Genomic DNA, 27972 nt, shown 5'->3' with positions numbered 1-27972 from the left:
ATATCCGTTGTGGGGAACTGCAGTGGGGAAGGATGAGCGTGTGCTCAGATCCAATGGGTCACCAATGGATTCAAACCGCAAGAAAGGAGATTCCAACTAAACAATAGGAAGAACTTTCTGAGAGCAAGAGCTGTTTGACAAGGGAAAGCCGAGGGAAGGATGGGATAGCCTTCTGCCATATGCCAGGGATTATTAATTTTTTTAAATAATAATTTTTATTAAGTTTTCCATATTTATCATATCACATTCTATTACATAACTCTGTAACCTGAAACCTTGCTCACACTGACCAACGACCTCCTTCCCTGCCTCTTTCTGACTTCCAGATATCTTTACTAGATTCTTAGCATTTCTATAACCACTTTTTAAACTTCTATCTTATTTTTGTACTTCACCTCATTATATAATAATAATAATAATAATAATAATAATAATAATAATAATAATAATAATAATATATTTTTATTTATACCCCGCCCTCCCCAGCCAAGGCCGGGCTCAGGGCAGCTAACAAGCAATAATAAAAACAAGTTGAATAAATACAACTTAAAAACAAGATTAAAATACAACAATTAAAATACTGAAACATTAAAATATTAAAATGCAGCCTCATCACAGGAGGAGAAAGGGGAAAGAAAAAAGAAAGAGGGGGAGGGAATCAAATTGGCTCCAAGCCAAAGGCCAGGTGGAACAACTCTGTCTTACAGGCCCTGCGGAAAGAAATCAGATCCTGCAGGGCCCTGGTCTCATGAGGCAGAGCATTCCACCAGGCCGGAGCCAGTGTTGAGAAGGCTCTGGCTCTGGTTGAAGCTAATCTGACTTCCTTAGGGCCCAGGACCACTAGGGTGTTGCTATATATGGACCTTGAGGCTCTCCGTGGGGCATACAGGGAGAGGCGGTCCCGTAGGTACGAGGGTCCTAGGTTGTGAAGGGATTTAAAAGTCAAAACCAGGACCTTCAATCTGACCCTGTACTCCACCGGGAGCCAGTGCAGCTGGAAAAGCACTGGGTGAATATGCTCCCGTGGCATAAATATGTAAATCAGTTTCTTATATTCACATTACAAAACGTTTCAACTTAAACCTACAAACATTTTCAGATGTTTACAATGCTCTTTCATATATAATACAAATTTGCTCCAGTCCTTTTGAAACAGTTTGTTGCACTGATTCTGGGATCTTCCCGGTCAGCTTTGCCAATTCTGCGTATTCCACCATCTTACTCCGCCATTCTTGCAATGTTGGAATTTCCTGCTGCTTCCATTTCTGTGCCAGAAGTATCCTTGCAGCCATTGTGGCATACCTAAACAAATTTACACCTTTTTTGGAATATCCTCTCCAACTAAACCTAAAAGAAATGCCTCTGGTATTTTGTTAAAATCTGCCAGGGATTCTTCAGATGTTATTCCCGCATTGCAGGGGGTTAGACTAGATGATCCTTCGGGGTGGGGGGTCCCTTCCATTTCTGGTTGGCCACTGTCAAAACAGGATGTCGGACAAGGTAGGCTGCAGGCCTGATCCTGCGGACTCCCGTCATGTTCCCTGCTTCTACGAATATTCCAAGGGAATGACTCCAGGATTCTGAAGAGTTTGGAAAATGTTAACAATTGTGCTTTGGTTTTTTTAAAACAACAATAACAACCCAGTAACTGTTTTGACGCTGCATTGGGCGATTGGAGCCTTAACTGCCCATGGAGGGAAATAATCTCTGCCACACACACAAGTTGGCATGTGGTTCTTGAAAACACCAGCTGCACCCTCAGTGCTTCCTTCCCTCCCCACACCCAGCCGAATCTTCGGGGTGAGAAAATTCACATCCTTTGTAGCAACGGAGCAGAGCTTTTGCGAGAGAGAGCGAGAGATAGATGCAGGAGTGGTGGAGAGGCATCGGCGGTGCTGCCAGCCAGCCGCATTCACGGCAGTGGGGAGAAGAGAGAGCGTGCCTCCTTTTTGTTTTCTTCCGCACGCCAGGAGAAGATCTGCAGGGAGCAAAAGTGGGGAGCCGTGGGGGTGGCAGAGAGCGCTTGGAGGATTGTGGCTTCTGCTGCTTCCCCCCCCCCCCCCGCCGACTTTCCCAGTTCGCCTCTTGATGGCTCGGAGGCTGCCGACTGATTGATGGGGGTCTCCCTCTTCGCGAAGGAACGCTGTGCAGCTCTGGCTCCCGGCAAAGAGTGGGAGGAAGGAGAGAGGAGGAGGAGGAGGAGAGAAGGAAGGAAAGAGCAAAAAGGGCACCGAATCCGTTCGCATCCTCCGAATGGCGAGCTCTCGGTGATGATCACCTAGCGCTGGCGTTCGGCTGAGCCGCAAACCACCCCCCTTCCGCCACGCTCTCCTGTCTTGTCAATGGAAGGGGAGTTGGGGGGCAGCAACGCCAGCACGGCCGGTGGGGAATATTCCGCGCCGAGCGGCAGCGCTTGGACGGTTGCCTTCCTCGGCTTCATCGTCCTCTTGACCATGCTGGGCAACCTCTCCCTCATTCTGCTGATCTTCACCCAGCGGGCGCTCCGCAACACCTCCAACTACTTCCTGGTGTCTCTCTTCATGTCCGACCTGATGGTGGGCTCGGTGGTGATGCCGCCGGCGCTGCTAAACCAGCACTACGGCCGCTGGGTGCTGGACGGTGCCTTCTGCTCTGTCTGGTTCGCCTTTGACGTGATGTGCACCAGCGCCTCCATTCTCAACCTGTGCGTCATCAGCCTCGACCGCTACCTGCTCATCATCTCCCCGCTCAGGTACAAGCTGAGGATGACGTCCTGCAGGGCTGTGCTGCTCATCCTGGCCACCTGGACCTTAGCCGCCCTGGTCTCCTTCCTGCCCATCGAGATGGGCTGGCACAAGATGGAGTTCGGCCCGCGTCCCTTCAACGCCACCTTCCAGGCCGAAGAAGAGGGGCAGTGCCGCGTGGCGGTCAGCCTGCCCTACGCCCTCATCGCCTCGGGTCTGACCTTCTTCCTCCCGTCCGTTGCCATCCTCTTCACCTACTGCCGCATCCTGCTCGCTGCTCGGAAGCAGGCGCTTCAGGTGGCCTCTCTTACCAACAACGTGTCCGTCGCAGCCGACGAACCCACGCAACAGGTAGGTCCAAGTTGCTCCATGTTTCTAACTGGTTTCTGACAGGCGTCAGGGCTCCGGGCCTGTTCCGAGGCCCAGCTGTTGTCTGTACAGTCGTACCTCATGTTACATCCACTTCATGTTATGTTCTCTCAGGTTGCATCCCGCAGCGACCTGGAAGTACCGGAAAGGGTTACTTCCGGGTTTCGCCGCTCGCGCATGCGCAGAAGAGCAAAGTGACGTCAGGCGCAGAAGTGGCGAATCGCAACCCACACATGTGCAGACGCGCCGCTGCTGGTTGCGCTCTTTTCATGTTGCGATCGGGCCTCCGGAACGGATCCTGTTCGCAACCAGAGGTACCACTGTACTTCGGGGTGGGGGTGGGAATAAAACTCAGGAGAAGGTCACGCAGTCGTGCTGTCAGAGGATTCCCCTCCCAGAGTCCTAAGAAAAGCTTGCTGGACCAAGCCAAGGACCCAGCCAGTTCAGCATCCCGCAAATAGGATTCCAGTATTACAAGAGTATTATCTCCCTCTGTGGTTTCCAGAAACTGGAATCCAGAAGCATTACTGCCTTTGACTGTGGATAGCCATCCACTGGCAGCCATCTCCTCCATGAATTTGTCCAATTCTGTTTTAGGGCAAACAAGTTGGTGGCCATCACTGCCTCCTGTAGCAGGGAGTTCCATAGGTCAACTCTGTGTCGTGTCAAGAAGTCCTTTCTTTTTATCACTCCTGAATCTGCCAACCTTCGGCTTCATTGGATATCCGCAACTTCTAATCCAAAAGAGAGAAGTAGGAAAACTTTTCTCTACTCCTGCCATGAGTAGTTTTATAAACTTTTATCATGTCACCTGAAGCCACAGATGCTGGAAGGAAGCACCTACTATTGATAGGCAAACTTGCCCATTTCAGTCTTTCTCTGTTCCTTGACTTCCCAATCTTAAGCTCGCTTTGTAGCAAAAAATAATATTCTTGTGAAAGTTCACAGCTTTTCAGGGCAATCTCTCCCGACAGACTCATGACTGTACGTACTTTCCCCTAACGGACACATTCTTTGCAGAGCGATCTTCCCTGGCAGAACACACGTTTCCTTATTATTTCCACAAATAATAAGGATTTTTTTTTTTTTTTGCATGCATGCTTTAATGTGATATATGCATTTTATTTTATTAAGCATTACAGTACTTGGCTGGTGAAACACATTGCAAAATTCGGAGAAGTGTGAATTTTTATAGTGGCTGAGTTCCATTTTGCAGATTTGAAACAGACAGATTCTCTTTTAAATGTCAACTGAATTTAATTCCCTCCTGGCCATTTCCCCCTATTGCTGCAAGGCCTCCACTGGTGTGGACATGGGGGACACTCTCCCATCCCCAGTAGTCTTCTACACTGCTTCAGGCAATGCAATTTCTTAGGCCAGTCAGCCCAGAGCGAGACAGATTCATCCAATCCCCCTATTGCATTATCTACACTGAGAGTGATCAATCATTCTGCTTTGGACACATCAAAATGAGCAGCTCATTGTTTGGGGTTTTTGTCACCTTCCAATCAGCCACAATCACACCATGACAACCAGCATAACTGGTTCATTCAAGGGGGCTGAGCCTCAGAGGAGTCTGCCCGTTGCCTCCCTGTATGAGTCGCCCCTGCAAACCTGAAACCCCGGGAGCTGCTGCCAGTCAGTGTAGACAGTACTGAGCTAGATGGACCAAGGGTCTGGCTCAGTCGAAGGCCATTTCCTATGTTCATCTGTCCTCCCAACATCTCACTGTAAGTGGTTTAAAAAGCTAAAGGGACCCCTGACCATTAGGTCCAGTCATGGCCAACTCTGGGGTTGCGGCGTTCATCTCGCTTTATTGGCCGAGGGAGCCGGCGTACAGCTTCCGGGTCATGTGGCCAGCATGACTGAGCCGCTTCTGACAAACCAGAGCAGCGCACGGAAACGCCGTTTACCTTCCCGCTGGAGCGGTACCTATTTATCTACTTGCACTTTGACGTGCTTTCGAACTGCTAAGTTGGCAGGAGCAGGGACCGAGCAACGGGAGCTCACCCCATTGTGGGGATTCGAACCGCCGACCTTCTGATCGGCAAGTCCTAGGCTCTGTGGTATAACCCACAGCGCCACCTGTGTCCCTTGTAAGTGGTTTACAATTGTTAATATTAATATTGTTGTCAACTGCCCTGAGACCTGAGGGTGAAAGCAGGTAATAAATCGTAGTCCTCACTCCCCAGTATTTGCCACCTGAGGCAGCCACCCCAAACCACTTAATGATAGGGCCGGCTTGGTGCTTTGTGTGATATCTCCTGCAAGGAAAACATCTTCCCGCTCAGGAATCTGCCAATATATGCAGGAACCTGGAACCAGTTTAAGAGCAAGATTAACCTGCACTTTCTCTTTTTGGCGGTGGCGGTGTTTGGAATCAGCCGGGCTTCTTCTTCGGAAGTCCTGTCAGAAGACAGGTGTTAAAACCACAAATCTGGTGTGACTTGCTAGTTAACGGCTCAGTTTCCTGCTCGCAGTTGGGTGCTGTGTTTTCCCCAGATAAGGCCAATTCCTTTCATCTGCCTCCTCCTCTATTTCTCTCCCCATCGCTGCTTTTGGGTGTCTTTTGTGGGGAAGAGACAATCTCATTATAGAGAGAATGAAGTGTTCTTTGACTAACTTTGGAACAGTTTTACAACAAAGCTTCTCTCAAAAATCAGGCTTTTGTGAGGGGTTTATTTGTCGCTGCTGGTGGTAGAGACACTTCCCCAAGCTTAGAATCCCACATCTGCTGCTAAGGAACTCAGAGGACATCTAGACCAACCCCTGGTTCAATGTAGGATCTGCAGTTCAGGATGCAACTCCTGAAGCATCCATTGGCTGTTGGTGCCCATTGGGGCTGGTGGGGAAGAAGGCAAGGAGCCCCACAGGAGGTGGAACCAGAGCCAATGATTGGCTGAGGCAGCGCTAATGAACGGCAGAGACAACTCATGACAGTTTTTATCCCATCTTCCTCCTCCCTGTTGAGGTCTGCAAGGAACAACACTGAGACCATGGAGGAGGAGGATGACAGGTGTGGCCTTTGAATGAGAACCTCCCCAGCTTGTTCTTTTCTTTTAATACTTTAAAATTGTCAACAGACCAGAGGGCCTTGGCAGAAAGGCAGTCTAGGAATGCATGCATGAATCCATCAATAATAATAATAATAATAATAATAATAATAATAATAATAATTTATTATTTATACCCCACCCATCTGGCTGAGTCTCCCCAGCCACTCTGGGCGGCTCCCAATCAAATGTTAAAAACATCACAGCATTTAATATTAAAAACTTCCCTAAACAGGGCTGCCTTCAGATGTCTTTTAAAGATAGGATAACTGCTTATTTCCTTCACATCTGAAGGGAGGGTGTTGGACAGGGAGGGTGCCACTACCGAGAAGGCCCTCTGTCTGGTTCCCTGTAACCTCACTTCTCACAGGGAGGGAACCACCAGAAGGCCCTCGGCACTGGACTTCAGTGTCCGGGCTGAACGATGGGGGTGGAGATGCTCCTTCAGGTATACAGGACTGAGGCCGTTTAGGGCTTTAAAGGTCAGCACCAACACTTTGAATTGTGCTCGGAAATGTATCAATCAATTGGTCAATCAATTACTCCACACTTCTTGAAATGGGTGCACAAACAGAAATCCAGCTGAAAACCTTTGAACATCAGACATCTCCAAATTCGGCAATGCCATTCTCCAATCAGAAATGTGTCTGCCAGCGGTAAAGTTGTGCATGTTCTTCTGCAAAGGCCCTACCCTCGTCCCGTAGTGTGATGTTAGGGGGAATTGTTTGCACACACAGAAAAAGCCTAGATCAGGAGAAATGGACACCAGATGGAATTAAAAATGAAGAACTGAAGCGATGCAGTAATGAGGCAGGCTGAATTTCAGTGCAGAAAAGTGAGGAGCAGAAAAAAACTGAAATTTCAGTGCAGAAAATTGAGGAACAGAAAGAAACTGAAATTGATTATATTCACCAGGCCCTAGCAGTTGAGAGTTGGAAAGGGCAAGCAAAATGCAGCCTTTGATAGTCCCCCCCCTCCTCCATGAATCTGCCCAATCCTCTTTTAAAGCCGTCTAGGTTTGTGGCCATCACAGGGAGACGGGTGGCGCTGTGGGTTAAACCACAGAGCCTAGGACTTGCCGATCAGAAGGTTGGCGGTTCAAATCCCCGCGACGGGGTGAGCTCCCGTTGCTCAGTCCCTGCTCCTGCCAACCTAGCAGTTTGAAAGCACGTCAAAGTGCAAGTAGATAAATAGGTACTGCTCCGGCGGGAAGGTAAACGGCATTTCTGTGATTCGCCAGAAGTGGCTTTGTCATGCTGGCCACATGACCTGGAAGCTGTACGCCGGCTCCCTCGGCCAATAAAGCGAGATGAGCAGCGCAACCCCAGAGTCGGCCACAACTGGACCTAAGGGTCAGGGGTCCCTTTACCTTTACTAGGTTTGTGGCCATCACTGCCTCCTGTGGGAGAGAGTTCCACAGGCTAACTCTGTGCTGGGTGAAAAAGGGCTTTTAAAAATCCTTCCTGAATCGTCCAACATTCAGCTTCAACCAGTTTGCAGAAGAATTATTCTCCATCTTCTTTCTCCATGTCACGTGGAATTTTATAAAGGTCTACCATGCAGGATCTCACTCACCTTTCCTCTAAACTGAAAAGTCCCAAACACTGCAACTTTTTATAGAATCGGAGAGTTGGAACGGACCCTGAGGATCATCTAGTCCAACCCCCTGCAATGCCGGAATCTCAGCTAAAGCATCCACGACAGATGGCCAGCCAACCTCTACCTAAAATCTGCCAAGGAAAGAGAGTCCACCACTTTCCGAGGGCGTCCATTCCACTGTCTTCATAGGGGAGTCGCTTCACCCCCTGGTCATTCTGCTTGCCCTTTACGTGACGCACAGTAATTACTCCTTATATACTTATATAAGCAGATAAGAAACACAGGAAGTTACTCTATTCTGAGTAAGGACACTTGGTCCACCTAGCTGAGGACTGCCTCCACTGACTGCCAGCATCTCTCCTGGTTTTCAGACAGGGGACTGTTCAAGTCCTACCTGGAGATTCCAGGGATTCAACTTGGGATGCTCTGCAAGCAAATTGAGGAATTCACATTTCTGTTTTGTTTAATAATAATAATAATAATAATAATAATAATAATAATTTTTTATTTATATCCTGCCCTCCCCAGCCGAAGCCGGGCTCAGGGCGGCTAACAACAATAAAATAATACAACATTCTAAAATCATTTCATTATAAAATTAATTCAACTCAAATTGATGGCAACCATTAGGCTAGAGTTCTGTGAGGATTGCCAAAGGAGGGAGTCAGGCTTTGCCCTGGCCAAAGGCCTGGTGGAACAGCTCTGTCTTGCAGGCCCTGCGGAAAGATGTCAAGTCCCGCAGGGCCCTAGTCTCTTGTGACAGAGTGTTCCACCAGATTGGAGCCACAGCTGAAAAAGCCCTGGCTCTGGTTGAGGGCAGCCTAACCTCTCTGTGGTCTGGGACCTCCAAGATGTTTTTATTTGAAGATCATAAGTTCCTCCGTCGGACATACCGGGAGAGGCGGTCCTGTAGGTATGAGGGTCCTAGGCCGTATAGGGCTTTAAAGGTTAAAACCAGCACCTTAAGCCTGATCCTGTACTCCACCAGGAGCCAGTGCAGCTGGTATAGCACCGGGTGATTGTGATCTCGCAGCGAAGACCCCGTAAGGAGTTTGGGGAGAGAAATCTCACCCTTTTCTCACGCTCTCTTTGTCTCTGACTCTTTTGTGTTCTGCTGAAGAAGATAGCTGAAGCCTCCGAAACGAAAACAGTGGAGGAGGAGGAAATCTGTCAGGCTCGTTGTCGGAGAATATTGAGGAGCTGCTGTTCATCATGCAAAGTGGGGCGGGGAGCGGGGGGGGGGGGAGAGAAGCTACTCCGGTCCCCTCCGCAACCCGGTGCCATGTGTGAGTGGGCAGCAAGCAGCTGCTGCGCAGGGAAGACAGAGAGCAGGCAAGGGACATGGAACAGTGACTCCAAAAGCTCGTTTCCTACGCTCCAACTGTCCCTGTTTACCGAGGGCAATGGCTGTGCAACGCATGTGCCTTTTATAAAATGTAGATGACACAAAAGGAGGAGGCAGCAATGAAGCCCAAAGGTTCCTAGTCCTCATGATTTCTGAACGGAACCTCCAGGGTCAGAGGCAGCCTACCTCTCTGGGGCTTCTCATGGGGGCATATTTTTTTGCCTTGTGGGGACAGGGTGCCGGATTAGATGGGCTTGTGGCATGATCCTTTATTTTATTTTATTCTTTATTTTATTTTATTTTATTGGAAAAAAATATTTTTAATAATAATTGCTGTCCTTCCGCCAGCAGATGAAGATGGTTTTATTCCAACAGGGCTGTTCTGTCTTTATCACTTGTATTTTAAAATTTGCGTTTTACATTGTTTTAGTTCGATTAGAATTCAATTACTTTTTAATGATCGCTTTTTATTACGTTTTCAGCTTTTTGCATTTTATCTGTGTCGGTTTGATTTGTGTGTAAGCTGCCTTCTGGGGGAAGAGGCGTAATATTAATATTAATATTAATATTAATATTACTTATAGTTACGGTACATTGCCTGTTACAGATAGGTAGCCGTGTTGGTCTGCCATAGTCAAAACAAAAAAAATTCCTTCCAGTAGCACCTTAAAGACCAACTAAGTCAGTTCTTGGTATGAGCTTTCGTGTGCATGCACACTTCTTCAGATGCACTCAGATACACTGTGTATCTGAAGAAGTGTGCATGCACACGAAAGCTCATACCAAGAACTGACTTAGTTGGTCTTTAAGGTGCTACTGGAAGGAATTTTTTTTGTTTTGATACATTGCCTGCCTTTCATCTTAAGGTCCCGGGGTCAGTTGCAACAACTACAATCAAACAATTAAAATGCAACCTTAAAAAGATTTTAGAACAACTTTTCATTTGGGCGTGCGACTGTCTGTCATGAGTGCAGGATGCTGGACTGATCCAACAGAACTCTGCTTATACTTATACTGTACAGAGGCACTTAAGCAGGTTCAGCTGAGGTGAAGGAAATGAATTCGAGGGAGAGCAAACAAAGCAGCATGCAGAGACACAACGAGCAATTCCAGACGTAATGGCTCACAGGTGAACATGGCAGCAGCTCCTATCAGAAAGCATCACATCTGCGGCAGAGTCTGAACCATTGAACGTGTTACTTATTTATTTGTTTGTTGTATTTATACTTGCCCTTCCTCCCTGAGAAGCCCAGGCAGGCAGAATAAGATGCACAAATCAAAACATTTCAGAACAGATCAGAACCCTCTAAAAACCAATGATGGTTGAAAACATCCACAGGCAAGAGGTTGCCTCCTATGCTATGCTGAAAGAGACTTGGTGTTAGGTGGACAGCACTGAAGTGCACTGAAGTGCACAGTCTGGTGATTTAGAATCATAGAATCCTAGAGTTGGAAGAGACCACAAGGGCCATCGACTCCAACCCCCTGCCAAGCAGGAAACACCATCAGAGCACTCCTGACATATGGTTGTCAAGCCTCTGCTTAAAGACCTCCAAAGAAGGAGACTCCACCACACTCCTTGGCAGCAAATTCCACTGTCGAACAGCTCTTACTGTCAGGAAGTTCTTCCTAATGTTTAGGTGGAATCTTCTTTCTTGTAGTTTGGATCCATTGCTTTGTGTCCGCTTCTCTGGAGCAGCAGAAAACAACCTTTCTCCCTCCTCTATGTGACATCCTTTTATATATTTGAACATGGCTATCATATCACCCCTTAACCTCCTCTTCTCCAGGCTAAACATGCACAGCTCCCTTAGCCGTTCCTCATAAGGCATAGTTTCCAGGCCTTTGACCATTTTGGTTGCCCTCCTCTGGACACGTTCCAGTTTGTCAGTGTCCTTCTTGAACTGTGGTGCCCAGAACTGGACACAGTACTCCAGGTGAGGTCTGACCAGAGCAGAATACAGTGGCACTATTACTTCCCTTGATTTCTTTAACTGTGGTGTGCTAAAGCTGCAATGGGATGCGGGTGGCGCTGTGGGTTAAACCACAGAGCCTAGGACTTGCAGATCAGAAGGTCAGCGGTTCAAATCCCTGCGACGGGGTGAGCTCCCGTTGCTCGGTCCCTGCTCCTGCCAACCTAGCAGTTTGAAAGCATGTCAAAGTGCAAATAAATAAATAGGTACCGCTCCTGCGGGAAGGTAAATGGCGTTTCCATGCGCTGCTCTGGTTCACCAGAAGCGGCTTAATCATGACCCGGAAGCTGTACGCCGGCTCCCTCGGCCAATAAAGCGAGATGAGCGCCGCAACCCCAGAGTCGATCATGACTGGACCCAATGGTCAGGGGTCCCTTTACCTTTACCTTTAAAGCTGCAATGCTCTGGTTGAAAAAAAGCACAATGCCCATTTGGGAGGGAGCCCTGCATTTGAAAAGGGGCAGGGGAGAAAGTCCAGATTAATCCGCACCTCTCTGGAAATTAATCTTCACAAGGATGTAAATAAGTAAAACTTGCTAGCCAGCGCAGCCTAGCCATCTCCAGACCCCCAGGATCCTGCTCTGCTCATGCTTGCCATGTTGGGAAAATCTAATTAACCCCATTGCCAAGTTCAATAAGCACTCCAACTAGCGGGAAATCGGACATGTCAGCAGGGCATTTTTTTGCGGGGGGGGGGGTTTGAAGATTGGCAAACCCTGCGATGAATAACATAATCTTTCTCCCGGCATTTGAGGAAGGTGGGGATCAGATGCATCAGTAAGATGAAAAGCAGCCTCCCCGGTGCCACACTTTTCTAATGCCACCCTCTGACAAATGACTAATGTTCTAGGCAAGCGAGATTTAATTTGCCAAGACCATTTAGTCACTAGCATGCTTGTTAAGGGGAAATGGAGCTGTTCCCAGGCCTCTCTCTCTCTCTCTCTCTCTCTCTCTCTCTCTCTCCCCCTCCTTCTCTGTGTGCGCTGCAGTCCAGCAGATGTGCAAGATCCAGCTCTGAGAGCAAGGATCCAGCTTCCCAAGAATGCTAGCTTGAAATAATAAAACACACGTCAAGGTTCTGGTCCTTACCGGTGCAGAACCTAGCTTCTCAGCTTTCTTTTATCTTCCCCATTTTCCTTGTCCTCATAGCTTTCCTTCCCTCCCCTCAAAAATAAGAGGCAACAGGCTGCAGACAGCTTTCATTCTCCAGCAATCTCATCTATTGACCCCTTGTGCCCTACAGGAGAATGACAGGCCTAATTACCTTTAAATGTTTTGGAGGCGGAAACTTCAAAAATTCGCCATGTCAGGGCCAGACAGGTTCTCGGCTTAGAAATGCTTTTAGGAGAAAGAAGCAGGGGGATCTGGAATCTGGTATTCCAATTTATCAGTAGGGAATGAGGAAGGAACGGCTTGAATTATTTCCCTTTTGGACAGTGATCAATGCTAGCCGGATACCTGCAGCTTTTACTGCATTGCCATAATTAGCGCAATACCGCCCCCCTTCATTTAAGTAATTGACTCAGCACCTTTGGTAAACAACCTAATTGCTAAGTTCCTCAATAAGTAGCTAATCTCAACTCCAACACCCCATAATTGCCCACCCCATTTATTGCAAACAAACACAAGCTAAAAGGGTCACAATGGTGTTTTGCAACTTACAAAGCCATCATCAAACTTACAAAGCCATCATCAACCCTTCCATTTGGAATAATTGAAAGAACCAGGAGAATTGTGCGGGAAAGGACAGCAAGTGTTTAAAACTACAATCTGTGAGTTGTTTTAATCCGTCCTGTTAAATTGCCTCAATGTGACACTCTCTTACTGGTGGTTAGCTCAAGGGCTCCACGGCTCAAGGGCTGACACGGCAGCTAAAAAAGCCAATGCAATTCTGGGCTGCATCAATAGGAGTATAGCATCTAGATCAAGGGAAGTAATAGTGCCACTGTATTCTGCTTTGGTCAGACCTCACCTGGAGTACTGTGTCCTGTTCTGGGCACCACAGTTCAAGAAGGACACTGACAAACTGGAACGTGTCCAGAGAAGGGCAACCAAAATGGTCAAAGGCCTGGAAACGATGCCTTATGAGGAACGGCTAAGGGAGCTGGGCATGTTTAGCCTGGAGAAGAGGAGGTTAAGGGGTGATATGATAGCCATGTTCAAATATATAAAAGGATGTCACATAGAAGAGGGAGAAAGGTTGTTTTCTGCTGCTCCAGAGAAGCGGACACAAAGCAATGGATCCAAACTACAAGAAAGAAGATTCCACCTAAACATTAGGAAGAACTTCCTGACAGTAAGAGCTGTTCGACAGTGGAATTTGCTGCCAAGGAGTGTGGTGGAGTCTCCTTCTTTGGAGGTCTTTAAGCAGAGGCTTGACAACCATATGTCAGGAGTGCTCTGATGGTGTTTCCTGCTTGGCAGGGGGTTAGACTCGATGGCCCTTGTGGTCTCTTCCAACTCTAGGATTCTATGATTCTATGATTCAATTCAACCTGATGTTGGATTCCAGCTTCCATCAGCCTCAGCCAGGGATGACCAATGGCCAGGGATGATGAGGACCCCAAACCCACAATACCTGGAGGCTCACAGGTTGCCCACCCCTATATGAACTGAAGGCAGATGAGGTCGGTGGGAGCAGCAAAAGCAAATGATGGTTTAGTTCACCGATGGGCGACCGCTGCTCTTCCAGATACTGTTATCGACTCCAGTTCCCATCAGCCCCAGACACCATGGGCAACAGTCATGGATGATGAGAACTGTAGTTCAACAACATCTGGAGGAGCACCAATAGAGGAAGGCAGCCCTAGTGCTGGAATGTGGACAGAGTGACCAAGATGATCAACGGCCTGGAAACTAAGCCTGATGAGGAGCAGTTGAGGGAGCGGAGTATGCTTTGCCTGGAAAAGAGAAGACTGATAGGTGATTGGAGGGCTGTCACATGGAGGATGGAGCAATCTTGTTTCCTCCCTGCTCTGGAGAGTAGGACCTGAACCAATGGATTCAAGTTACAAGAAAGGAGATTCTGACTAAACATCTGGAAGATCTTTCTGAGGTCGAAGCTGTTCGACCGTGGAACAGACTCCCACAGGAGGTGGTGGACTCTCCTTCCTTGGAGGTTTTTAAGCAGAGGTTGGATGGCTATCTGCCATGGATGCTTGTGTTGATATCCCTACACTGCAGCAGATTGGACTAGAAGACCTAACTCTACAATTCTATGATTCTCTGTTTGCGAATGCTGTTATAGGTCACTGACAGCAATAGATAACATCTTTGCTGCAGGGATAAAAGAGGGACTTCACTTCTCCTCTGCTTCCCAGGACAGGGAAAGAGAAAAGGGAGATGGGTCCTTCTCCTCTGCCTGCCATCATTCACTAGTCTAGTCCTCAAGACCTTGAGGAAACTCTTGGTCGATAGCAATGGAGCCATTTCAGCACCACGGACAGTGGCCACTGCACCATCAACAGGGAGGGGACTTTGACTGGCAAATCCTTTTCGCCTCAGCCCGTTAAAGGGTTTTGAGATGGTGAATGATCTCCCTTTAACAAAGCTTTCAAAATACCCCTGCATCTTACTCAAACCTCTAAGGCAGAGCCTAGTTTAGATGGTGACAGTCAGAGACCCCTATAATTTAAGTCACTGGAAGGCTACCACCCATGGTGGAAGGAAATGACACCTTTAAGGTTACAGCAGCAAAAAAATAAACCCCCAACAGTTATAATCCTAAATGGTGCTGCTGCCCTTAGTTCTCAGATTATAAACATGCTCTCACAGAGGAAAACTGAATCCCCACCAATCAAGCTTTCGTTGGTTTGTTTAGCAACAAGAGCTCATGGCTCTTCATAAGTAAACCTCTTCCCATATGCAGATTCTGCCCTGGGAAAATTGGAACCCAGCTCTTGGAACTCCTTCCAGAAATGAAAAAAACTGTTGCACATCATTTGCAAGACCCACCTAGTATATGACTGGCTGCTTTGCACCAGGCAGTGAATCACAATGCAGGTTTGAGGTTCCTGGCCTGCCTTGTGATGCGGTCTCAATCTCAGAGCAGGAGACACTAAGGAATGTACATAACAGGACCAGTATTCTATGTTCTAGAGCTAAGTCCACAGGAAATGCCAACATTCACTTACTGCCAGGAGTTTTTCAGATGCCATAGTCTATACCGACTAAGCAAGGGCCACTACAGCAAACCTCTGCAAGGCTCTATGCACTGAGGATGGCAGAATCTCCGTTCAAACGGCCACAAACTTTGTTGCTGGGCACAGCCCTGGGTGACATGGAATGGACGGCCACCGTGCCAAGATTCTAGGAGAGACAGTGTGTCATAGTAGACTTGGACCTGGGAAAGCAAGGTGAAAAGCCCCACTCAGCCTGGAGACTCCCTGGGTGACCTCGGGCTAGTCACTCACTTTCAGCCTAACTGGCCTCACCAGATTCTTGTGAGGAGGAGGAGAAATATGGACCTTACCCTGAGAGAAAGACAGGATATACATGACATAAACAGATCCATAAACCACCAGTTGTGAAAAGCTGACCCATACCAGCTACACGGTATCTCTTCCACAGGATTTTGTACTTGATAGTCCCCTATGCTAGACTGAGAAGATCCCTTCCAACTTGCCTGCATTTACACACAGCCACAAGATTGAAAGTGAAGTCAATTTGGGTTCAAGCAAGACCCGAGGCTTAATGGCTTTACTGAGGCCTCAGGAACAGACTGGGGAGACAGGGAAAGGGGTCTGATTTATATGTAATCCTCAGCCATCCCCTGGCAACACCCACCTAGTGCATGACTGGCTGCATTGTGATGTGGACTCAGGCTCAGAGGAGACACTAAAGGAACAAACAAGACCCAAGGCTTAATGGCTTTACTGAGGCCTCAGGAACAGACTGGGGAAACAGGGGAAATAATTTCGATTTCCTCTTACAAGCAGACTCCCAGCATGCAATAGCAACAAGATAAAAGAAAGTACTGTATTTTTTGCTCTATAAGACTCACTTTTTGGACTTCCGGAGGCGGCGCGAACGGTAATGGCTGCCCTTTCCTAACCGGGAGAGGGAAGCTACGCTGGAAAAGGGTCGTCCGCTACGGCGAAGCGGAGACCCATTCTGGAAAACCGCAGGCAGCGGAAGCCTGCGGTCTCGGGACCCGGCGGGCGCCAGGAGCTACCCCCGAAACGCTGAGGGAACCCCGTAAGGGGCTCCGGATCGCAGAGGGGGTAGCGGCGCTGTGGGTCTATGCGCATTCAGCGGAGCGAAGCCGCGCTGCCGTTGCCGGTGAGCGCCGACCTTTCTTCCTTCAACACAAGATTCTAAAACGCAACAACCCGTGAGTAATTGAGGACTTTATTAAATTTCGGGACTAAAAATATTGAAAATAAGCTGAAAGCGGAGAGACGAGGAAAAGGAAGTCCGTCCTCCGCAGCCATTGACTTTTAAAGCAAAGAGCAGGAGGAGTGGAGGCATAGAGAGAACTTTTGACAGCTCAGATTGAGCACCCGCAGAAATTACTTTTCCCTTTAAAGACTGTAAGCAATTGATTTTTGGACTTTTATTAGGACTTATATACTCTCTTCTTTGTGGATTACAATTCTGTTTAAGAAGCCCAGGTGTCAGAACTGCCTGAGCAGTAGAACTGTCAGACTGCAAATTTGGATACATTCTATTTAAACTTTGAGACAGTCTGAGGGAGTTCAGAATGGTTACGTTCTTGCATTTTGGAACTCCAGTAAGCACAACTTGAAATATTGTGGCAAACCTAAAACCAACTCTGCTAAAACTACTTTTGTGAAGATCCCTAAGTATTGGTTCAGATTTCGTATGTGGAATGGACTCTTCTTCCTAGGACATTTTATGCTCCCCCTAGAGGATTGAGGATTTACAACAAAAACATTGTTTTACTTTCTATTTCCCGGCCCTCTGTTTGATTGCTACCACCTGGGCCGTAGCTTTCCCATGGGAACAACTCAGCTTGACCTTGACTGTTAGATAACTTTGGAATGAGTGGCGCAAAAAGAAAGGGATTAAGAACCAGACAAACAACTCTGACAACCGTAACTGCAGCCTCACAAGCACGCAGATCATCTGTGCCCACTTTGCCCTCGGAGGAAAAAGCTACCTCCCTGTCACAGGCAGGGGAGGAAGAAACTGAGGATTTACAACTAGAAGAGATGGCCTCAGGAGGATCTGGTTCTGTATTAGAGAGAATTCTTGAGAAATTGGAGTCTTTGGACAGGAAAGTTGACCAACAAACTGCGAAAATTGACCTTAATACAGAAACTTTAAACAAATTATCTGGGCAAGTTGCACAGAATGCACAAGCAATCGGACAACTGAAGGAGGCTGCAGGTGAAAATCAGAAACTGGCCGAAGAGACCAGCCAAAGAGTGGGAGAGTTGGAAAAAGAAGTAAGGCCGCTCAGTAAGCAGGTTGGGGAACACCAGACCTACCTCTCCATGTTGGAACTTCGGAACAGGGAGATTAATTTAAGGATAAGATCGATACCAGAAGTGGAAGAAGGTAATCTAGCTGAGTTTCTGACCAAAGAATTCTCCAAGTTCTGGGGTCTAGAGGAGGAAGACTTTAAAATTGTGTCAGCCTTCAGACTTGGAAGACTCACAAAGAGAGAAAAGCCCAGAGACTGTTTGATTACGTTGAGATCAAAGGAGGAAAGGGACAAGATTTTGGGCCTGCACTACGGAAGCTCCCTGAACATTTCGGACAAAAGAATTGAGATTTTTAAGGACATTCCTAAACAGCTGTTGGATCTTAGATCTGAATATTTGGACTTAGTAAAACTGCTGAGAAGCAACTCAATCATCTTTAGGTGGGACTTTCCCCAAGGATTATCTTTTACCTTTAGAGGGAAGAAGATTAAAATTAGAACTTTGGAAGATAGGGATAAGTTTTTGACTGCCTACGGAGAGGACCTTCATAAAGGACTTGAACTACCCTCAGGGCCTGAACCACCACAGGTGCCTGTACCTCAGAACCCTGAAGACTCACAGAACAAAATACCATCCCAAGGAAACTAAACAGATCTATCCAGGATGTCTCTGCAACTTTTAAGTTGGAATATAAATGGCTGCAACAGTCCGGAAAAAAGGAAGAAAATCTTTCACATATTAAAAAAGGAGCAACTAGACATTACTTGTTTACAAGAAACACATGTGATTAGGCTCCACAGAAAAATATTGGTAAATAAAAGGTTAGGCCAAGAATTTATATCTTCGGACTCAGTTAAGAAGAGAGGAGTGGTGATATATGCAAAGGAGAGCCTCTCACCAAAATTTCTATTTAAAGATGAACATGGAAGAATTTTGGCAATTGAAATACAGCACCAAGGAGAGAAAATTTTGATATTAGGAATTTACGCTCCAAATGAAGGGAAATCAGAATTTTACAAGAAGTTGCATGAGATTATGCTGGATTATCTGGACTATGATAACATCATCATGATGGGAGATATGAATGGGATCGTCTCAACGAACATGGATAGGTCACAAAGCCAAAAGGTTACTAAAGAAGGCAGACTACCAAAGACCTTTTTTGAAATGACAGACAACATGGACTGGATTGATATATGGAGGACAAAGAACCCCTTAGGGAAAGAAGGAACATTTTTCTCTGAAGCCCAACTGACTTGGACAAGAATTGACCAAATATGGATTTCTAGAGGTCTGGCTCCTAAGGTGAAGAAAGTGGAAATCTGCCCAAAGACCTGCTCCGATCATAACGCGTTGAAAATGGACATGACATTATTACCAACCGGCTCCTTTAGATGGAAGATGAATGACAACTTGTTTAGAGATCAGGAGATTATCAAGAAGGCCAAAAAAACAATAAAGGACTATTTTGAGATAAATTTGAACACTGCTGTGGAAAAAAGAACAATCTGGGACGCAAGCAAAGCTGTGATGAGAGGGTTCTTGATACAACAGAACGCCATAAAGAAAAGACTACAAAATGAGAAAAAGGACAAGATTTTGGGGAAAATTAAAGAGTTAGAGAAGAAACTAAGAGTAAACCCGAAGTCACAGCCGATTTTGAGAGAAATTAAACTTCATCAGGCACAATATTCTAAACTGATAAATCAGGAAATAGAATGGAAGATTAAATCAATGAAACAAAAAACATTTGAATCGGCTAATAAATGTGGGAAACTGCTGGCTTGGCAGTTGAAGAAGAGACAAAAGCTGAACATAGTAACAAATTTGGAAATAGAAGGAAGGAATATTCAGAACCCGGTGGAAATTAGAAAATGTTTCCAGAAATATTTTAAGAAATTATACACTCAAGGGCCACAAAAGGAGGAAGAGATTGCAAAATTTTTGGAGAAAAATGGACTTAAAAAACTATCACAAGAAAATAGATCACTCCTGAATAGTAAAATAACACGATTAGAGATAGAACAGGCCATTCAGAATATGAAGTTGGGCAAGTCTCCAGGGCCAGATGGCTTGACCTCCAAGTACTATAAGACATTAAGTGACTATTTGATTCAACCACTGATGGAGGTCAGCAATGAAATTATGGAGGGAAAGAAGGCGCCTGAATCGTGGAAGGAAGCTTTCATCACATTGATACCAAAATCAGAAACTGAAAAGACACAACTTAAGAACTACCGTCCCATTTCCCTTTTAAATGTGGATTACAAAATATTCGCTGACGTTTTGGCAGGAAGACTCAAAAGAGTTTTAAATGAGATAATTCATAAAGACCAGGCAGGCTTTCTCCCAGGAAGACATTTATTTGCTAATACAAGGAACATTATTGACATTTTGGAACTTTTGCAAACAAATATTAACACTAAAGCAGTTCTAATTTTTATAGACGCGGAGAAGGCCTTCGATAACATTTCTTGGAAATTTATGAAGGGGAATTTAAAAGAAATGGGAGTGGGGCGGGGTTTTGAAAATGGGATTGACGCGATTTATTCAGAACAAAAGGCAAAACTGATAGTCAACAATGTGGTTACAGAAGAGTTTAAGATTGAAAAAGGGACACGACAAGGCTGCCCGATTTCCCCCTTGCTGTTTATTTCTGTCCTGGAGGTGCTCTTGAACTTGATTAGAGGGGACCGGTTGGTGCAAGGGATTCAGATCGGAGCGAAACAATATAAACTTAAAGCTTTTGCAGATGACCTTGTTTTGACATTGCAAGAGCCAGAATCTAGTACAAAAAGAGTGTTACAATTGATTCAGGACTTTGGTCGGGTAGCGGGCTTTAAACTAAACAAACAGAAAACTAAGGTGTTGGGAAAAAACTTGACAGATGCAGAGTCAGAACGGTTTCAGAGAGAAACAGAACTAACTGTGGTTAAAAAAGTAAAGTACCTAGGGGTAAACATAACAGCAAAAAATCTGAGTCTATTTAAGGATAATTATGAAAAATGTTGGTCTGAAATTAAGAGAGACTTGGACAGTTGGTCAACTTTCTTTGTTAGGCCGAATTGCTGCTATTAAGATGAATGTATTGCCTAAGATGTTGTTTTTGTTTCAAACATTGCAAATTGTGGATAAGACGGAGTGCTTCAGGAAGTGGCAGAGAGATATTTCTAAATTTGTCTGGCAGGGCAAAAAGCCCAGAATTAAGTTTAAGATATTAACTGATGCGAAAGAAAGAGGGGGCTTTGCCCTGCCAGACTTAAGGTTGTACTACGAAGCCGCAGCTTTCTGCTGGCTAAAAGACTGGCTACTTCTAGAGGACACTGATGTGTTAGATTTAGAAGGTTTTAACAATGCATTTGGCTGGCATGCATACTTATGGTATGACAAAGTTAAGATCAATAAGGCCTTTAAGAACCATATTGTCAGGAAAGCAGTGTTTAATGTCTGGACAAAATACAAAGACCTATTGGAAAATAAAACTCCAAGATGGCTATCACCTCTGGAGGCTAAGGCCCGAAAAAGACCCAATATGGAGGCCAAATGGCCGAAATATTGGGAAATAATAGAGAAAGAGGGCAACAATTGGAAATTGCAGAGTTTGGAAAAAATGAAAGACAAAGTGCGAGACTGGTTACATTACGCTCAGATTCAAGAAATTTTTAAAAAGGATAAAAAGTTAGGATTCCAGGTGGAGAAATCGAAGTTGGAAACAGAATTGTTAGAACCTAAGACTAAAGTACTCTCAAGAATGTATAACTTGCTGTTGAAATGGAATACACAAGATGAAATGGTTAAGTCGGCCATGATAAAGTGGGCACAGGATATTGGGCATAATATTATGTTTGAGGATTGGGAAAGGTTGTGGACCACGGGGATGAACTTCACGGCATGTAATGCTCTGAAGGAAAATGTAATGAAAATGATATATAGGTGGTACATGACCCCAGTTAAACTAGCCAAAATATGCCATGTGCCAGACAATAAATGTTGGAAATGTAAGGAAAATGAAGGAACATTCTTTCACCTCTGGTGGACTTGTCCCAGGGTGAAGGTCTTCTGGGAAATGATATATAATGAGCTGAAAAAGGTATTTAAGTATACCTTCCTTAAGAAACCAGAGGCCTTCCTCCTGGGCATTGTCGGCCAGATGGTGCCAAAGAAGGACCGAACATTCTTTTTGTACGCAACAGCAGCAGCAAGGATACTTATCGCCAAGAAGTGGAAAACTCAAGATCTACCCACTCTGGAAGAATGGCAGATGCAGCTGATGGACTATATGCAACTGGCTGAGATGACTGGCAGAATTCGAGACCTGGGAGAAGAGAGGGTTGAAGAAGATTGGAGGAAATTTAAGACTTATTTACAAAAATATTGTGATTTGGTGGAAAGTTAAGTAGGATGTTTGATCATAAATAATTGGCCACCACAAAATCGGATCGAAATGGGATGTAAAGTGAGATTAAGAGAAATTAATTTACAGAGGATTATATTTAAATAAGTGGTTATAAAATTTGCAAATTAGATGATAAATTGCTGGGAAAAATTTATGATGATGAAAATGGCAGCGGGAGATGTGAGGAAGTCCAAAGAAGTCATGAAACTCTGTTGAGATAAAAGAAAGGTTGTTTATCTTTGTACTTTATTTTGTAAAAACCCCTAATAAAAATTTATTAAAAAAAAAAAAAAAGACTCACTTTTTCCCTCCTAAAAAGTAAGGGGAAATGTGTGTGCGTCTTATGGAGCAAATGCAGGCTGTGCAGCTATCTCAGAAGCCAGAACCTCAAGAGGGATTGCTGCTTTCACTGCGCAGCGATCCCTCTTGCTATTCTGGCTTCTGAGATTCAGAATATGTTTTCCTCCTCCAAAAACTAGGTGCATCTTGTAGTCTGGTGCGTCTTATAGAGCGAAAAATACGGTACTTCTTCACACAAGCATGTAGTTAAACTATGGAACTCACATCTGCAGGAGGCAGCGACAGCCACTAACTTGGTTGCATTAAAAAGGGGAATGGACAATGACTCTGTGTGTGAGTGTGTTTTCATTACATTTTGTATTCACGAAGTAAAGTATTATTGTTCTGGACCATGGAGATGAAGAAACACATCCTCAAATTGTGCCTCTAGGCACACTAAAATAAAAACTTTAATTTGCAAAGCAAAATAATATGGAGGAAACAAGTCCTTGGGGTGTTTTTGCATGCTGGATCTCCCCCCCCCCCAAAAAAAATCAGGGTTTATTTAATTTAGAGATGATGCAGTGATAACAATTGACTGCTGGGAGAAAGAGAGAGCCTATGATTTGCCAACTGAAATATTCAAGGCTTGGAAAAAAAGAAAGAAATCTAATTAAGAAGCCTCTGTAATCAATAGCAAAAATCTTGTACCGTACGGCTGAGCTGAAAGGTATGATGGATTAATTAGATTTCATGAGCCTGGATTGCTTTCTATTGAGGGTAGAGAGAACAATGGAATTGTACAGTTGGAAGGGACCCAAAGAGTCATCTACCCCAACAATGCAGGAATCACTCCTCAAGAATTCTTGACAGAGGACTATCAAATAGCATTATTTAGTGGGAAGAGACTCCAATGAAAATCCTCATTCTTACATATTTTTACATGGCTGTTTATCTGTATATATTTTAAAATTTTATATATGGATGTTTTATGATGGCCTATATCTGTAATAAGGGACACGGGCGGCACTGTGGGTTAAACCACAGAGCCTAGGACTTGCAGTTCAGAAGGTTGGCGGTTCGAATCCCCGTGATGGGGTGAGCTCCTGTTGCTCAGTCCCTGCTCCTGCCAACCTAGCAGTTTGAAAGCACGTCAAAGTGCAAGTAGATAAATAGGTACCGCTCCAGCGGGAAGGTAAACGACATTTCTGGTTTGCCAGAAGCGGCTTAGTCATGCTGGCCACATGACCCGGAAGCTGAACGCCGGCTCCGTCAGCCAATAAAGCGAGATGAGTGCCGCAACCCCAGAGTCGGCCACGACTGGACCTAATGGTCAGGGGTCCCTTTACCTTTATATCTGTAATGCCCAATAAAGGTTTGGTGAAGTAAGACCATCAAATCACCTCTCAGTCTCCTCTTCTCTTGACTAAACATACCCACTTCCCTCAACGATTCCTCACAAGGCATGGTTTCCAGACCCTTTATCATCTTGGCCACCCTCCTCAACACACATTCCAGCTTGTCACACCTGTATCCTTAAATTGTGGTACAGTCAAACCTCGGTTGTTGAACCTAATCCGTTCCGGAATCCCGTTCGGCTTCTGAAACATTCGACAACCGAGGCGCGGCTTCTGATTGGTTGCAGGAGCTTCCTGCACTCAAGCGGAAGCCGTGTCGGACATTTGGCTTCCCAAAAACGTTCAGAAACTGGAGCATTTACTTCTGGGTTTTCGGTGTTCGGGAGCCGAAATGTTTCAAAACGGTCATTTGGGAACCAAGGTTTGACTGTACCCAGAACTGGCAACCTAGGATTGCATTAGCCTTTTTTGATGCTGCATCACACTGTCGACTCAAATATACCTTTTGAGAAGGGGAGCCGTCCTCTAATCTGATCAGGAATGAGGAACACATTTGTGCATGTGTGCCTCTCTCTTCCTCATGTGCCACCTTGCCTTTTCCCTTCATAGGTCCACAGAGTTCACAGCCAATCGGCTGCCATGAGCGACACCCGGAAATTTGCCAACAAACACAGCAAGAGAGCCCTGAAGGCCAGCCTAACTTTGGGCGTCCTTTTGGGGATGTTTTTCGTGGCCTGGCTCCCCTTTTTCGTCTGTAACGTGGCCCAGGTAAGTCCTGGGGTCCAGGAAATCGGCTCAGCTCTATAGAACCATGTCTGGTGGTGGAATCGCTTTCCATGGGCTTGTATTCAGCTCTGTGATTCAGTGTGGTGTAGTGATTAGTGTGTTGGGCTAGGACAATCTACAAAAAAAGAAGTGGGTTTGACTCAGTATGGTCTCGATTTTTATCGTTTCGTTAACAATAGTACAGTTATCTCCCTTTCTGCAGAGAAATTCCCTTAGCGCTTTAGATTGACGTACACCCTGTGGGTGGGAGATGTATGCAGAATGCAAAAGGTTATCCAAAAAGGCTGTTTTGATGCCGTGCAGATGACTGCATGCAAGACTTAACACCATAGCTGTCAACTTACAGATTTGAAAATAAGGGACCAGCAGCCTCGAAAATAAGGGATCAGCAGCCAAAATAAGGGATTTTGTTGTTGTAAGAAGTTACATACATCGGTAGGATTGACAGATGATGTCAATCCGGCATGAGGTGTTTGCGACACGGCCACCCTTCTGCGTCCCTCCCCATCCCCTCCTCTTCCTCCTCCCTCAGGCCGCCTCCTCAGCTGCCACCACTGCTGCCACCTCCGGGCTTGCGGGCAGTGTGGGCGAGAGTCTCTCTCCCTCCCCCCCTCTCGGGCAGGGAAGGGCCGATGGAACTCCTTGCACCAGGACGATGGTGCCAGCGCACGCTCTCTCTCGCGGCGGAGGACCACCGCTTCCCTCCCGAGCCGGGCGAGCATGAAACCCAGGAAATTTAAGGGACATCATCAATAAGGGACAGCAGTGGGACACGGCGCTGGGATAAGGGAGTTTCCCGCCAAATAAGGGATGGTTGACAGCTATGCTTAACACCTGCATAGGCATTTGCTTTTGGGAGACTGCACTTTATGCCTGGTGATGTTTTGCAGGAAAAGGAAAGGAAGTCCTGTAACATTAACCCTGCACACTCTTCCTTCCCTCCAGGCAGTCTGCAAGTGCGTGTCGGAGGACTTCTTTGACACCCTGACCTGGCTGGGCTATTGCAACAGCACCATGAACCCAATCATCTACCCGCTCTTCATGCGGGACTTCAAGAGGGCCATGGCAAAGTACCTGCCCTGCTGCCGGGGGGCTTGGGACCGCCGCCCCAGCCCCATCTCGCTCTCCATGAGGAACTCAAACAGCGGCCCCCGGCCTGGCACATCCCTCAAGAACGTCCTGGCGCTCCCAGGGGACACGGACTCGGCCGACTCCGTCACCCAAGTCCATGACGACTGCGGTCAGCACCTGGGGTCCCTCCCAGCCACGGGGGCCGATTCGGTGACGCTTTTCAACCTGGAGCAGGAGCTCCGTATCCACCATCTGAACACCCCCATGGACTGAGGACGGCCGGTCCGGGCTTCCCAGCTGCCCTAGACATTGGCAAAGGACCTTATGTGGTTCAACTATGGAACTTGCTCCATAGGAGGCAGGCTTGGCCAATGACTTGGCTGGCTTTAAAAGAGGATTGAATTTGTGAAGGAGGGTAAGGCAGCCGATGGTTATGAGCCACAGTGGCTGTTTTCCGCCTCCACAGTTGGAGGCAGTGATGGTTCTGAAAAGCAGTTGCTGGAAGCCACTGGAGGGGGGAGTGTGATCTTGTGCTCAGATCCAACTTGCTGGTTTCTCATGGTGGTTGGCTGCCATGAGAAGAGGAAGCTGGACTAGATGGGCCTCTGTTTTGATCCAGCAGGGCTGTTGTTCTTCAGAGCTCTAGGAAGAAGTATCTGCTGCAGGCAGCCATGGTGTTCAGCCACAGTGGCAAACTGTCTGATGCTCTCGACTCTGTGTGAGGCAGAACAGCTAAGCAGAAGCATGGCAGAATAATGAGGGAACCGTCGAGAGATGGAGCTTTTTCAGGGAGGAGGATATAAAGGCGGCAGGAACGGGAGATGCTTCTTTCTCAGCCGTATTTTCATGCAGACCTACCAGAGATGGGCTTCTCAAACAAACGTGCAAACTGAAATGCAGTGCTCTTTCCAAACTTGCATCTCTCTGGATTTTCGAAGTGTAGTTTCTCTCCAACCAAAGATCGGGCGCACGAGTGTGCAGGCATTAGCGTGAAGTGCATGCAAAAAGCCGTGTATGTTTAGCTAAAGCATACAGGAATGGCATTCCGTTAGAGGAGGCTGATTGCAAGGAAGCATCCATTAGGAAAAACTGCATTCAAAACCTTTTCTATAGGACACATGCAATTTTTATAGGAAAAATATGTACTAATCTTCATGCAGGGTTTTTAAAAAACCCACCAACATATGCAGAAATGGAGCGAATCAAAAGTCAGATGGGAAAACCGAGACAAAATGAAATTGACAATCCCTGTTCAAGGATTTATATTTTTATCGTTGTGTACATGAACTGGAAATCTGTCTTGGCAGAACAACATATATGCTCCTCTTCCGACACATAAATTGATCCCGGGGTTCTTGATTTGAAAAACAACTAGACTTCATTATTATTTATTTATTATTTTTTTAAAAAGCCAGGTGTGAGGGAGGCCAGTCTGTGTCTGCACCCTCTTAAGAAACCAGTGTCAGTTCTTGTATAGGTGATATAGCTTGAGAGTTCCTTGCAGGGAATCTGAAATTGCTTGCTCGTCTCTCTCTCTCTCTCTCTCTCTCTCTCTCTCTCCTCCCTGCTTCCCCATGATGTGGTTTGCTAACCGTATCTCCTTCAGTTTGCATATCTCTATCAATTTTCAGAAACAGCAGAGTGAGAGGTGTGTGTTCTGTGTTTTAAAAGAAGGAACACCTAGATCCTGCTAAGAAAAGACCGCCTTAATTTCTGTAAAAGGGCCTCCAAGGAGCTCTGTTTCTCCCCAAATTGATTTGCTTGGTCTTACTTGTCTTCTGGCACTTTCTATCGATTTGAGGAGTATGCTGTATAAAGGTTTAAGCCGCCTTTGTATGGAGCCACACAGATTCACCTACAGTTTGTGTATGTGGCAAATCTGGCTGCAGCGCGGAAAGACTCGAGAGATTCCTTCTGGCTGCACCGGTGAGCCTGATTTTACCTCCTCCTGCTTCCCAGGAGAGACTGCATCCCGATCTAGATTGCACCTGTGTACAAATTCTCGCCTTCTGCACATGTGAAACTGGCCCTATATCCTGGGGGCCACTTAAGAATGCAGGAAGCAGATGCAGTCATTTTCCGTTGCCCGGTAGGCCACCTGTTTCTCGTGATTCACAAAGCAGAACAGGGACCAACCCTCCTTCTATCCTGGGCCGATGGGAACCAGAATCCCTTTCAACAACGCCCAGTAAAGAGGATTTAAAAACAGCGAGAGGACTGTTTGGATGACAGCTTTCTTGTGAAATGAAACAAGGCCTAATGGCCTGGCTGGATCTTTTGTTTACGGGTCCGGGGAGAACTGGCTTTTTATTGACACTCTAGCTAGGGTGCAAGACCCCGTGACGCATGGGGATATAATCTCAGGTTCATTCCAATGCAGCCTTTCCTTCCAAGAGTATAAAATGATTCAATACGTTAATTCGTCTTATTCAGAGCCAGTGTTTAAAATTGTTATTTATTATAGTGACACCTTCACTGTGCTGGTCCCGGGGGGAAGGTTACCGTTGGCGTAGTCAAAGACCGGTCCTGGGTCACTAGCCTGGAAACAGTTCAGAAGGAGCGGGGCGAGGTCCGAAGCAGGAAGCCGGGCGGGGACAGGAACACTGGAAGGTCAGGTCTGAGTCCGGGCAG

General features: G+C 46.2%; 2 protein-coding genes across 3 annotated transcripts in view; one reads left to right on the top strand and one right to left on the bottom strand.

Moving 5' to 3' along the window:
- The first annotated feature begins 8 nt into the window (after positions 1-8).
- HTR6 (5-hydroxytryptamine receptor 6) lies at positions 9-26712 on the top strand. Its single transcript, XM_083750265.1, has 3 exons — positions 9-3074; positions 24094-24252; positions 25216-26712. The coding sequence occupies exons 1-3, from the start codon at positions 2343-2345 to the stop codon at positions 25612-25614; spliced, it is 1290 nt and encodes a 429-aa protein (XP_083606391.1). The 5' UTR covers positions 9-2342; the 3' UTR covers positions 25615-26712.
- Positions 26713-27780: 1068 nt separating this feature from the next.
- The window catches only part of TMCO4 (transmembrane and coiled-coil domains 4), a 47630-nt gene continuing 47438 nt past the window's right edge, over positions 27781-27972 (bottom strand). For both annotated transcript variants that reach the window (XM_083750222.1, XM_083750223.1), the window contains exon 15: positions 27781-27821. The gene's annotated coding sequence lies outside the window, so the exon portion shown is untranslated. The remainder of the gene's footprint in view (positions 27822-27972) is intronic.

This window comes from Podarcis gaigeae, assembly GCF_964106915.1.
Source record: "Podarcis gaigeae genome assembly, chromosome: 8".
NCBI classification, from domain to species: Eukaryota; Metazoa; Chordata; class Lepidosauria; order Squamata; family Lacertidae; genus Podarcis; species Podarcis gaigeae.
Note: the sequence above shows the minus strand (reverse complement) of the source record. Positions and strands in the feature narration are given on the sequence as shown.

Excerpts from the sequence above, each read along its gene's own strand:
- HTR6 (XM_083750265.1), top strand. The coding sequence starts at position 2,343 with ATGGAAGGGGAGTTGGGGGGCAGCAACGCCAGCACGGCCGGTGGGGAA. Across the intron at positions 3,075-24,093 it reads CCGACGAACCCACGCAACAG|GTCCACAGAGTTCACAGCCA; the intron begins GTAGGTCCAAGT and ends TTCCCTTCATAG. Across the intron at positions 24,253-25,215 it reads TCGTCTGTAACGTGGCCCAG|GCAGTCTGCAAGTGCGTGTC; the intron begins GTAAGTCCTGGG and ends CCTTCCCTCCAG.